We start from the raw sequence: 12,248 nt of genomic DNA, 5'->3' as shown, positions 1-12,248 counted from the left end.
GCAATTGGTATTAGAACGATAGTTCGTGTTTGATACCAACTTATGACTTCACAATATAGTTGGACCGCTGCCAACCAGGTACCTGAATTACTCAGGGATCGCCGTCAACCAGGTCGAGCTCTCTGCGGTAAAATCCTAGTGCTAAGATCCACTCAACCAGGTCCCTGAGTTACTCAATTAAGCATCATCAGTCGAACAGTGCTTTGGGAAAACATAGGTGTAGGGTTAGCTTTATGAGTACCTTTTCCTGGGCTGAAGAAAGGATACATTTGGAGCGAGTTTGAAAGTTGTTTCTTCGTCGAATGGTAAAGAAACACTGAATTACTTGCGATGGTCTCTCCGGTCGATGATCTGATCGCCGGCGTAGCCCATAACTCAAGCAAAATCTTGTGAAGCATCGCTGTAGTGGAGAGAGAGAGAGAGAGAGAGAGAGAGAGAGAGAGAGAGAGAGAGAGAGAGAGAGAGAGAGAGAGAGTTGTTTAGGAATGAAAATGAATTAGAACATTATAAATTAAACGTACGAGATCTTCTTTTATTAAATTGAATCACAAATGTGGGATCGAGGGCGAATATTTCATTACTTAGATTTTTATTCAAATAAATATAAAAAGGTAAAATCGGAAGGAAAACTTTAGTTTAATTGTCATATCATCAAAATTGGCTATTTAAACATTAAAGTTGAAATGTTGGTTATTTTGTGATTCTGACATTTCACATGAGTTAATTCGTGTAATTTTTTTTTAATTATTGACTACAAATGTAAATAATTATTGACTTAAAAATTAATGAAAAATTGCATTTGAAGCCATTACATTAATTTTTTTTATTTTTTATATCAAGCCCAAATAACCGATTAAATTTTATATTTTGGTACACGGAAGACCAGTTTAGATAATGTCAAAATCCGACTTTGGACGAAACTACATAACAAAATTTCAATTCTGTCTAAAAGCACAAGTTGAAAACATAAAGTCGTATTTTCAAAAAGAATAAATTAAAGAGATTTCGACATAGTTGCATTTTTTTAGTAGTAGGTATCTATGTTTTTTTCTAACTCTATTTTCAAATCAATGCTATTTTTTAATGTAAAATGATAGAACATTGATAATTGTTAGCGTGTCAGCGGTGTGACACATACAATAAATCCCATTTTTTGAGGATCAATATCAAGTTGTCACGTCACCGCTGATGACGCTAATATCGCTAACGATTATCATTAATGAAAATTATATGTAAGTGCGAGACATTCCTAAGAAACAAAAAATATATAAGAAAGACGTAAAAACCTATCATTATAAAATAGGGGTAATTAATGTCTTTTTTTTACTAAATTAAATGAATAATGTGCCTTTTTCTCTTGTGGGTCATTATTTTTTAAGAAATGAAAAAAAGAAGAGAAAATACTGTTACGTCGTCGTTTCGAACCACGGTGTTGGGAAATTTCAAATTCTCACTCCGCGCTAAACGTTTCATTACCGTTCTCTCTCTATCTCTAGTAAATTTTAATGGCGACTCAGTGAATGAAGACGAAGAAGACGAAGGAGACGAAGATGGCGAAAATGGCGATGATTGAGAAGCTCTTCGTTCAGATCTTCGAGAGAAAGTCATGGATAATCGACAAGGTCGACCAACAGGCTCGTCTCTTCGACCAGCACTTGGCCTCTAAACTCCTAATTGACGGAATTACCCCTCCTCCATGGCTTCTCAACCATGAATTCCGATCTCGGACTTCCGATAACTCTGGTAATTCGAATTAACTCGCGGATTTTTTTTTCCTCTCATTTTTATTGTTTAGTTCGAGAGATCCATGCCCTAATTTTAGGAAGAAAACATATCGGGAAGAGCCGAGTTTGACATTTGCAGAACTTTTTTTTACCAGAAAAAATGTTAGCATAAGCTGTGGTTTTAGTATTAACTTGAAGAACGTAGCAATTTAGGTTTTTTTTCCGAGCAAAGTGAGTAGTTTTTTGCCTAGGGTTTCAGTTCTGAGATTTAGATTTGCTCTAGCTATTTCTAATTCAGAAAGGAAAAAACTGGGATTTCTATGCTAACAGTTCTTGCCTTTTTTTTTTTTTTTTTTTTTTTTTTTTTTTTTTTCAAGTACTTAGATTTTTAGTTTTTGTATTGGGGCAATGAGAAATGAGTAAAGAATGGTGTTCGTCTAATGATAAGATATATGAGGAAAAATTTTCTCCTGTTGGTGTGATTTTTACTGATTGGGAACTTGTGAGGTGTAGTGATTTTATTCTGAGAATAAAGCGCTGTTTTCCTGGTGCTGAGTTTAGGAATAACTAAATTATGTAAATTTTACAATTTCACTAGGACAGTTTTAAAGTTCAATTAACGATTTATGCTTTCCATATGCAGTGTGATTGACTTCCAAACCTTTGAATTTACAACTTATAATTAGAAATGGATTTTGTTATAAAATTGCGGCTGCAATAATATTGCCGGTTTTCTTTTTCGGCGGAATAATATTCTCAGTAATTCTATTTATTGCAGAGTTGAATGCTGAAGAGCTTATTTCAGGAGTCCTTATTTCACGCCCACGTCCCGTGATCCCATTTTCGTATAGCCAACATACCTTGTATGAAGAGACAGTTGCTGAAACTGGTAGCGGAGGAGAGCCAAATGGTCTGTTCACAGAAGAGTGTTCGCAGAATAAAGGTTTCGAAGGAACAGAAAAGGCGTCAGCTTTGGCCTCCGTTGGTGATCATTGTATCACATCTCTTGAAGCTGCGAGAGACGAGGATCCAAGCATTACATCGCCCCAGGATCAGAGGGATCCAAACACTTTGGACGGAAATCATGATCTCTCTCTTTCGTTGTCTAGGCTTCGAAGGTCAAGATCAAGACAAAAGGCTCTCGAGATTCGGAGGAGCGCGAAGAAACCAAATATTCGAATCGACGATGAAGGTAACCTGAGTGGGTGTTCGGGTAGAGATGGCGGCTCTCAGGTTCCTTCGTTTCAGAATTACGAGCTTGAGAAGTTGAAGTTGGAAAATCCTGTCGATGAAGGTGTTGAACGTGGCAGCCCTCGGAGCAAAGAGAAATTCAGCGGAATGGATTCTGGTAGAATCACGAGATCTAAAAGCTCTGCTAAGAGTCAGAGCGCTTTGAATGTCGCTGACTCATCTAATGATGTCGGCAAAGAAGACGTTCTTATAGATACTGTTGTCTCTTCGCTCCAGGAGTCAAGCCATGGGAACTCACCACTGGAATTGGATAGTGGGTCACGGGATGGGGATATAGAAGCAAAAGTTGGCGAAAAGAGAAAAGAAGCGACATGGAACAGCACGGATAACAAGAGAATAACAAGATCTAGAAATGTTTCTGGGGCTGCTTCTACTACTGAATCATCACAAGGGGCGTTGCACTTCAATTCCAGTCAGCCAATCATTACCAAGTCATTATCTACTAGCAAGGGCCCTCAAGAAGTAATAGGGAGGGCAACGAGATCTAGAAGTAAAGCGTGCCAAGATACTTCTATGATTGAGCCGGTACCGGAGGCCTTACGCTCAGGCAAGGATAAGGATTTATTTACTGGGTCGTTATTTACTGCTTCTGATAGGTCTCGCAGCAACAAAGGGGCTCCAGTAAAAGTTCACCAATCTTCTTCGATTCGAGATGATGAACAGCCAACTGTAGCGAATTCTACGGACTCGTCAGAAAAGGAAAGTGTTGTGGAGGAGTGTGTCGGAACAAACAGAAGGTCAGAGCCCAATTCTGTTGTTGAAGTCACATCGAATAATTTGGGCCGTAGAGTTACACGGTCTATATCCGCTGCTTCACACAAGCCTCTAGAAAATAAATCGTCACACAGTTTGGAAGCTACAGGAAGCAAGGAGTTGTCACACGTAGATATAAAAGACGCATCTTGTATCAACACCAACGAAGCAGCGAAAATGGAGGGAAGGGCTTCAACTGCTAAGGAAGCTGAACATGATCCCGGCTGGGAAGTCGAAGCTCAGTCAGTCAGTTCCGGATCAAACTTGAACGATGTGAGTGCTTCCGAGCTTGAGGTTTTGGCCCCAGCTCCTCTTGAGGGTTCTACGCCGATGGAGCCACGGCAACTTAATTTTGACGAAATGAAGCCATCGAGTGTTAATATTCCCTCAACTCCTTTTGGAAATGAAGCCGAAAAGTTACCAGAAGATGAAGAACCTCCAACATTGTTGGAAGGAACGGGCATAGTGGGCAACGAAGAAGGGTCTGAGAACTGTGACAGTTTGCACCCGGAGGAACGGGATGATATGATCGCAGAAGAGGCATGTCCGATGGCTTTAAACGAAGCCAATGCAGAGGAGAAAGAGGCAGCCACTTTGGTTTCGAATGAACATATCGAGTCATCGGAGAAAGAAGCAGCTTTCACGGCGAAAGAAACGGGTATAGTGGGCAACGAAGGGTCTGAGAACTGCCCAGAAAGTGACAGTTTATGCCCGGAGGAACGGGATGATATGATCGCAGAAGAGGCGTACCTGAGGGGTTTTGAAGCTAAGACAGAGGAGAAAGAAGCAGCCACTTTAGTTTTTAATGAACATATCGAGTCATCGGCGAAAGAAGCAGCCTGCACGGAGAAGGCTATGGTAACTCAAACTTTGCACCATAGTAACAAATGCATCGACGAGAGGTCGCCTTTAACAGGTAATTTAGTTCCCTCACAAGTTTTAAAGCTAAGTTTACCTGAAATTCTGCTAAAACAGGTTACATTTTCTGATCTCTCTGATTCGAACACTTATTCAGGGATGAATACGGATTCCGAGATTCAGATTGAGACTGATACTGGAACGCTTGTCGGCGCACTGTCAGCTGAATTGGTTTCGAAAGATGTTGTATCAGAGACCCTCTCAATTGATCAGTCAGATGCCGTATTTTCCCCTATAACCAGACCTGAATGCTCTGGAGACCAACAAGCGCGTACATATATAGAGCTTCCTGGTGCTTTTTCCAAGGATGAATGTGTGTTAAATACCAATGAGGAAATTGAGAATTCGAGTCTTTCTCTGCGTCGTGATGACACGGAGTGTTATCATTCAGGCCAAAGACTTGAGTTGCAGACTGAAGAGGTATCTTCTTGGCTGATTAAGACATGTATATCATAATTATTTATTGTGTTTTTTAAGGTAAAGTTTTGTTAATGCTTCATGTGTGTGTGTGTGTGTGTTTTTTTTTTTTTTTTTTTCCTTTTCCTTTGAGTCTACAGGCTGGTTCTAGCTTTGGAAACAGTAATTCTAGTGCAAACACCCCGTTTACATTTGCATATGAAGAACTGGAAGCATCGCTATTTCCAAGTTTGGTTAGAAAGACCGGTGGAGATTCCCAACTTCACTATATGGAAGAAGAAGAAGAAGCTAGAGAGATAGATCCCACCACCAGCGCGTTCACTGGTGGAGATTGGCAGAGCAGTTTCAATTATGGCAACTTGTTTCTGCTCGAAGATAAATTCGGAATCGGGATTACAGAGTCTCTGACTGGTACTAAAACATCGATGCAGGATGATAAATTTGATCTTTCAGGGACTCAAAAATCTTCATTCGATGCGGATGCCACGATGCCCGTGCTTGAAGGGTTTCTTTTGCAATCAGACGATGATCAGCTGTGCATCGTGGACGAGGAAATCAGTACCGACAGTTTGAATCTTCCAAAGACTGCGATAGAACGTGCCAGCGTTTTGGAGAAGCTTTGCGAATCCGCTTGTACGCAAACTCCGGGGTCATATTCCTCGGTTCCGCATATAACAAACAAAGCCTCGCATCTATACCAGTCTGTTCCCACTGGGCTTCTAGAGAGCGCGGATGCGAAGAATAAACGCCCAGTCAGAGAAGAGTCTAGGTGTGATTTTCAAGGAACACCGAATTCGGATTCTTTTCAGTATTCAACTACTGGTCGTGACTGGAATATAAAGAGGCCTTGTCTGTCTCCGGTTCAGAAAGTCTGGGAAAGAATCATATCAAGATCCGCCAGTTCGGAGAAGCAAAAGAGTTCAAGCCTCGAGCTTCCGAGCATCAACGAAGAGAACGAGAACATGGAAGATGTAGTAGCTGATACTTTCCAAGGTACGGAATCGGACTTGATGGATTTCTCTGTAAAGAGAGAACCGCTCGCTGGAATCGACGAAAACCTTCCTGTCTCCGAAGCCGAGCCATATGCGGACAGGTTTAGTTTGAATTCGGTGACCACAGAGTTCAGCTTCAACGCGACTCATGACAGAACCAAGAACAATCTCGAAAGCGGAAAAAGTATTAAGAGACGATACGACAGAAACAGCAACAAGGAGAACGAGAACCCATCTATAGGACCGAATACCCGTAACAGGGCTATGGGGTCACTTCAGAGTCGATTCAATAAGCCAAAACTGTCGGCAAGTACACTCTCCGAAAAAAGAGGTCCTGGTTTAAATGATATGGAGCTGAGGCGTAACAACATTGTGTCCAATATCAGCTCGTTTATTCCACTCGTCCAACAAAAGCAAGCCTCGACAGTCACAGCAGGTTCATTTCGCATCACCGCATTATGTCTTTAATAATCCTCTTCTTAAAGTCATCTTTAGCCCTTCTATTTTTGTATTTCTATTGCCAGCCCTGCTCGGTTTATGCATGTTTTGGATATTAAGGACTAGGCGAAAACAAGAACTGGTGATATGATTGTTCCATTTTCAGAGACATCATATTTTAAGGAAAACAGGATTCATAAATTAATTACTAGATAATTAGGGGTTGAATATCGGATGGTTAAAAGTTGTTGGTCTATGAATAAGAGCTAAGACGATGAAGAAAGGCACGCTTGGTGAAAATGAGAGAGGTTCTTAACATTATCCTTAATTTGGTGGCGAAAGTATTAAACATCGTATTGGTTTCTTAATTTTATCTTATATTTACAGGGAAGAGAGATGTGAAAGTGAAGGCTTTGGAGGTTGCTGAAGCTGCAAGGCGACAAGCCGAAAAGAAAGAGAATGAACGGAGGGCTAAAAAGGAAGAAATGAAGCTCGAGCGAGCAAAACAAGAGCGAGAGAACTTAAAGCAGCTGGAGCTGCAGAAGAAAAAGAAAGAAGAGGAGCGGAAGAAAAAAGAAGCCGAAATGGCAGCGAAGAAGCGACAAAGGGAAGAAGATGAGAGAAAGGAAAGGGAGAGAAAGCGGTTTCGGGTCGAGGAGACACGAAAGCAGCAGAAAGAAAAAGAGCAGAAACTGCGAGCCACGAAGGAAGAGAGAGACAAATCTCGAATCATGGTAGGATTTCAGTAGTTTATTTTTCTCCCAAATTTTTAAATATAGCTCACGTAAAAAAAAAAAAAAATTTGACCTGTGTAGGAAGTAAAAGGTAACAACAAGAAGATTGAAAAAGTAGACGAGACTCTGGAGAGAATTTTGGAAGCTGAACCAACAACGACACGTGCATCTACGAGTGATGATAGAAGAACAGACGTTCTCTTTGAGACTAAAAGTGGTTTAGTAAATAGCTTCAAGGTACAAACTAACCGAGTTATCCGAACAATATCCTATTAAAACTTTTATGTTATGATGATGCTGATGATACTGTGTGTGGCCCGTTCTAGGTGAATCGTCTCGACAAACCAACGGCGACCCAGAACTTGGTTGAAATGCCGAGTCAAGAACCTTCTTATGATATTTCTCCGTACAAGTGTTCAGACGAGGAAGACGAAGATGAAGACGATGATGATTCTGATGATACAACTAGGCCGAGAAAATTTGTTCCGTCATGGGCTAGGTATGCGTATCATTCACTGGTGTAACTACGAAGTTTTTTATTTTCATTTTCATTTTTTATAAACTTTGAAGAAAACCAGATTGATGAGCTTATACTCGAATAAGTTATTCCTTTTCTCTTGCAGCAAAAGAGGTGTACTTCGAGCTGTTATTTCCCAAGATAGTCAATCTCCATGGGAAATATTCCGTCGAAATAGTTTTTGCACTATAGCTGAAGGTAATATAATTAATTCCATGGCTACTGAAAATTTTGCACACCCTTTTCATTAGGCTTTTCAACTGACTAAACTACTAAATCCAACTTTCTATAGCTGCTCTACCACGAAGATTCTATAAAAATCAGTGAACCAAAGTCTGACTTTGCTTGCCTCCATTTTGAACTATGAACTCAACCGGTTTAGTACGATTTTTTTGCATTGACAAGGTATGATATGATATTCCACTCTTCCTTTCCTTTTGTTATGATTAATATTATTTTTTTGTTCTGGGTTTTTACGTTAACGTCGTTGCACAGATTTCGGGAAGTAGTTACGTATTCGAGTTCGCGAGCTGAGGAGCTTCTACATTGTACATTCTTTCTCTCGCCATCACAGTTGTGGCGTGTATTGCAAATTCGACCAGAGTTTCACCGGCCACTATGAAGAGCAAATCTTGCTTTGTCTATTGTTATGAAGCTTGTGAACAGTGAATGAAATTCAAAAGCAAGTATGTTTAGCCACATTTTCTTTTTAGTTTGTAGCCTTTAAATTTTCGTTGTAAATTTTCCGAATCGAGTAACTGTATTGATGTTGGTTCTCAAGAATGCCTCATTCTCCAAGGCCGAGCATAAAAAGTTATGTAAAACTTGTTTCTATACACCATGATACATTTTCTCTATTTTTGGTCGTCCACGCATGAATTTTATTTGTCATGGTAAATATATAAGTAAAGCAAGCCCTTGAGAATTCAGGATTTTATCACAGAAGAGTACACATATTTTGTTATGACGACTTCAAATTCTATGGACAAATTCCAGAGTTTGTGAAACCTATCTTTTTGTATTTGCTTATGGGAGCCTGGAATAAATTTAAATCTATGAAAGAAAAAAAAGGGTCACACAAGTATGTTTCAGAATTCAGGGAAATCTCATCCCGCGCTAAAATTCTTATTCAAGGAACTCCAAAAAACTTGCCTTGGGTGTTAAACCTAACCGAGAGAGATATTCAGCATTGTGAAACTTGCTTAAATGCCTAATTCCACTGTCGCACAATATTGTCACGATTGTGTGGCCCGGACCTAATGACTGAGCCGCTCTTACAGCTCCGACACAGTTCATCGCCGAAGAACTTCCCAAGAATAGCCCATCATTCTTCAACAGAAACCTGATACAAAGTTTGGTAATAGCCAATATAAAGTTATGAATTTATAAAATAGCCAAAGTTTTCTTAATTTAGTTTAATATCCAAAATGTGCAGTTATCTGGTTTCAAAAATTTTTTTTACCCCAAGATTAATTCTTTTGAAAGTGATAAATTGCTTATAATAATCGTCAAAAATTATAATCTTGGCTGTCAAAATTTTTTTGAAAACGTAAATTTGACTGTCAACGAGATATAAAGTTTTGATCTTTGGTGACTCTTGGACACAAAAGCATCGCGAATGAATATCGCATACCTTGACATCTCGACAGCTTCCAAATCCGTGCCCCGGAAAGCCCCGTCAAGCTTTGCCATCCTGAAATTCTCAGTGATCCGGTTGATTCCGATTCCTTCGGTGACGGTATCGAATGGATTCTTTAGCCTCTTTCCTTCGGCTTCCTCTTTCGTGTACATCACTCCCCGAGTCACCTTGTTGAACAAGCCCGAGCCGGGAGGGTCTATCAGAAAGCACTTAACGCTCGAATTCTTTTCCTGTTTCGAAAAAAAAAAAAAAAAATTACAGTCAAGACTCGAGATCAATTCAACCATTTTAACCGAATTCAACCCAAAACTAACTAGCAAATTGGGATTTTAAATTATTTTCCCCCCGGTTAATTTCAGTTAATTAAAAAAATTAAGTCAAATTTAACTGAAATTTAATTCCGTATTGACACTAATTCAGCTACTGAAAAGGGGTTATATATTAATTAATTAGCATACTTTCAGAAACCTGGAAACACCGGCCACGGTCCCGCCCGTTCCGGCAGCAGCAACAAAAGCATCCAAATCTCCTCCGGTCTGTTCCCAAATCTCGGGCCCGGTTCCCTCGTAATGTGCCCGAAAATTCGCCAGATTCTCGAACTGATCCGCGAAGAAACCGCCTTTGCAATCCGCCGGAAAAACCGAGCTCGAATAACCGTTCTTCGCGACTTCATCGGCCTCCGAAGCCCGTCTCCGCGCTATGTTCACGAAGTGATCCCGGTGCGTGATCGACACCGGCCTCACTCTTTCAACAGTCGCCCCGAGGGCCTCGATAATTTGCGACTAACAAATGAGATTTTACAACATTAAGCATGATAGTTATAACGAAAAACTATAATGAAAAAAAGGGTCCGTTAAGAAAATAGCCAATTTAAACGTTTGACATTGCTAAATAGCCAACGTTTGGTAAATCTTAGGTAAATAGCCACTTTCAGACGTAAATCTTGGATAAATAGCGCCATTTTCATATACCAAACGTTGGCTATTTACCTAAAATTTAGGTATGAAGTGGCTATTATCTAAGATTTACCAAACGTTGGCTATTTAGCAATTTCAAACGTTTAAATTTGCTATTTTCCTAATTTTTATGTTAAAAAAATCCCTTAATTTGGACCTAAATACCCAATCATAATTAACCCTCAAAATCTAATTTTTGTTCGTGATTAAAAAACCCCGCTTACATATTTCTAACACAGAACTTTTTCTTACGAGATACATTTTTCGATGTTTGATATGCAGAACTTATAGACGAACAATTGCCCTAGTATATATTATATACCTTTTCGATGGCAGCGTCGTCGGGGATAACAACATGGCATTTGCAGCCGAAAGCCGGGGCAACGGTGGCGAGGCTAATCGCAGTACTTCCGGCACTGCCCTCAGTCACGATCCCACCACGAGCGAGCTTTCCCGATTCCAAAGCCTGCGATTAATTACACAGAAATCGAAATTTCGGATTTTGGCGATATGATTGTAATTTCGGCTAAGAATCAAAATTGCAGAACAAAAGTGGAGCAGAATTTTTCAAATCGACATTTTAGTTTCCCTATGGCATTTTAATCCTTGTATTAGAGTATATATGTTAGTGCAAAAAATGAGCTAAATTTTTCTGTGATGTCATTGAATTTCTCTGAAATTAACTTCGGCAGTTCCATTGGTTGCCGGAATATTAATTATTGGGTTGAAGTATATATCTTGGAACAAAATCAGCCCCCTTTTTTTTTTTCTTTTTTTTTTACATACCTTAAAGTCCAGAATTTCATATGATAGTTCAAATGATTAGAAATTATTTAACAAAAGCAAAAAAAATATAAGGTAATTTTGTCTCTAAATTACCTCTTCGATGATCTTCACAGCGACTCTGTCTTTGACACTCCCTCCAGGATTCAAAAACTCACACTTTCCATATATCTGAACAAAATTAAAATTTAAAAATCAATCAATAAAGGAAATAATAAAAAAAAAAGTTTTAAAATTTCAGCAACTAGGATCGATTCAAATAGCTCACTTCGCAGCCTGTGGCTTCAGAGAGACTGTTGATGCGAATCAGAGGAGTGTTTCCGATAGCTCCGATGAGTCCATCGCTCGATTTTTTCTTCTTCTTCTTCTTCGTCGTCGTCGACGGCGATGAAGATTTGGACTTCAAACTGCAGAGAAGTACGGACAGAACCGATATCGAAACGGCCGCGAAAATAGCGCCTTTGATCTTCACAGACGCCATTGGCGGTGGAAACTGAAGAGCTTCGAAGCTCTGAGAGTGAAACAAACGAGAGGTATTATTGGAATTTTTTGCGGTATTTTGAGGAGTTTGTTGTAAAAACAGTTGGTTAATTGGGCTGAAAAAGAAATTAAAGGCCCAACAGATTTCCAAAAGCCCAGTTAGGAAAATAAATGAAATACGTGTAAATTAAATTAACTTGTATTGGTATATAGATGTAAGTATTTTTTTTTATTTGGATTTCTTGTAGCTGAAATACATAATTGTTGTTGTTGTGTTAAAAATTATTTATTTAAAAAATTGGATATAATTATATTAGTTTATATTTTTGTTCTCTATTTTCTATGTATAGTTAAAACTTTGAAGGTAATAACAATGTTATCACTTATTTTTTTATTTTCCACATGGTGTGTCTCTTTGGTGTGAATACAAAACAAAAACATGCCATGATATTTTTGCTTGGTGCTCCGTGGCGTGTCAAATTGTGTAAGTGGTTATAATTTATAAAATTATCGTTTTAGCGTATTAAAACTTTAAATTTCATGGTCCTTTTTGATAACTTTTTTTAGTCTGGAAATACCTAAGTCATTGAGCGAATCTTACCTCCATCATAAGAAAACAAAATTTTTGGTAACTTACAGCTGTTTA

The 12,248-nt window shown here is 39.1% G+C and overlaps 2 protein-coding genes across 2 annotated transcripts; one reads left to right on the top strand and one right to left on the bottom strand.

The window, feature by feature from the left end:
- The first annotated feature begins 1,390 nt into the window (after positions 1-1,390).
- Positions 1,391-8,253, top strand: WYR (inner centromere protein, ARK-binding region protein). The gene is made up of 9 exons (XM_089614674.1): positions 1,391-1,743; positions 2,503-4,644; positions 4,744-5,066; positions 5,204-6,491; positions 6,881-7,227; positions 7,309-7,464; positions 7,554-7,726; positions 7,851-7,942; positions 8,240-8,253. The coding sequence occupies exons 1-9, from the start codon at positions 1,521-1,523 to the stop codon at positions 8,251-8,253; spliced, it is 4,758 nt and encodes a 1,585-aa protein (XP_089470800.1). The 5' UTR covers positions 1,391-1,520.
- Positions 8,254-8,648: 395 nt separating this feature from the next.
- On the bottom strand, positions 8,649-11,654 carry LOC149398771 (Pyridoxal-5'-phosphate-dependent enzyme family protein). Its single transcript, XM_089613969.1, has 6 exons — positions 11,391-11,654; positions 11,219-11,293; positions 10,662-10,805; positions 9,842-10,165; positions 9,378-9,613; positions 8,649-9,086 (listed from the first exon to the last, which is right to left on the bottom strand). The coding sequence occupies exons 1-6, from the start codon at positions 11,601-11,603 to the stop codon at positions 8,870-8,872; spliced, it is 1,209 nt and encodes a 402-aa protein (XP_089470095.1). The 5' UTR covers positions 11,604-11,654; the 3' UTR covers positions 8,649-8,869.
- Positions 11,655-12,248: the final 594 nt, after the last annotated feature.

This window comes from Urtica dioica, chromosome 5, assembly GCF_054948205.1.
Source record: "Urtica dioica subsp. dioica isolate 48M chromosome 5, U.dioica_male_clone48M_v1_H2, whole genome shotgun sequence".
NCBI classification, from domain to species: Eukaryota; Viridiplantae; Streptophyta; class Magnoliopsida; order Rosales; family Urticaceae; genus Urtica; species Urtica dioica.
This window is presented reverse-complemented; position numbering and strand designations above follow the sequence as displayed.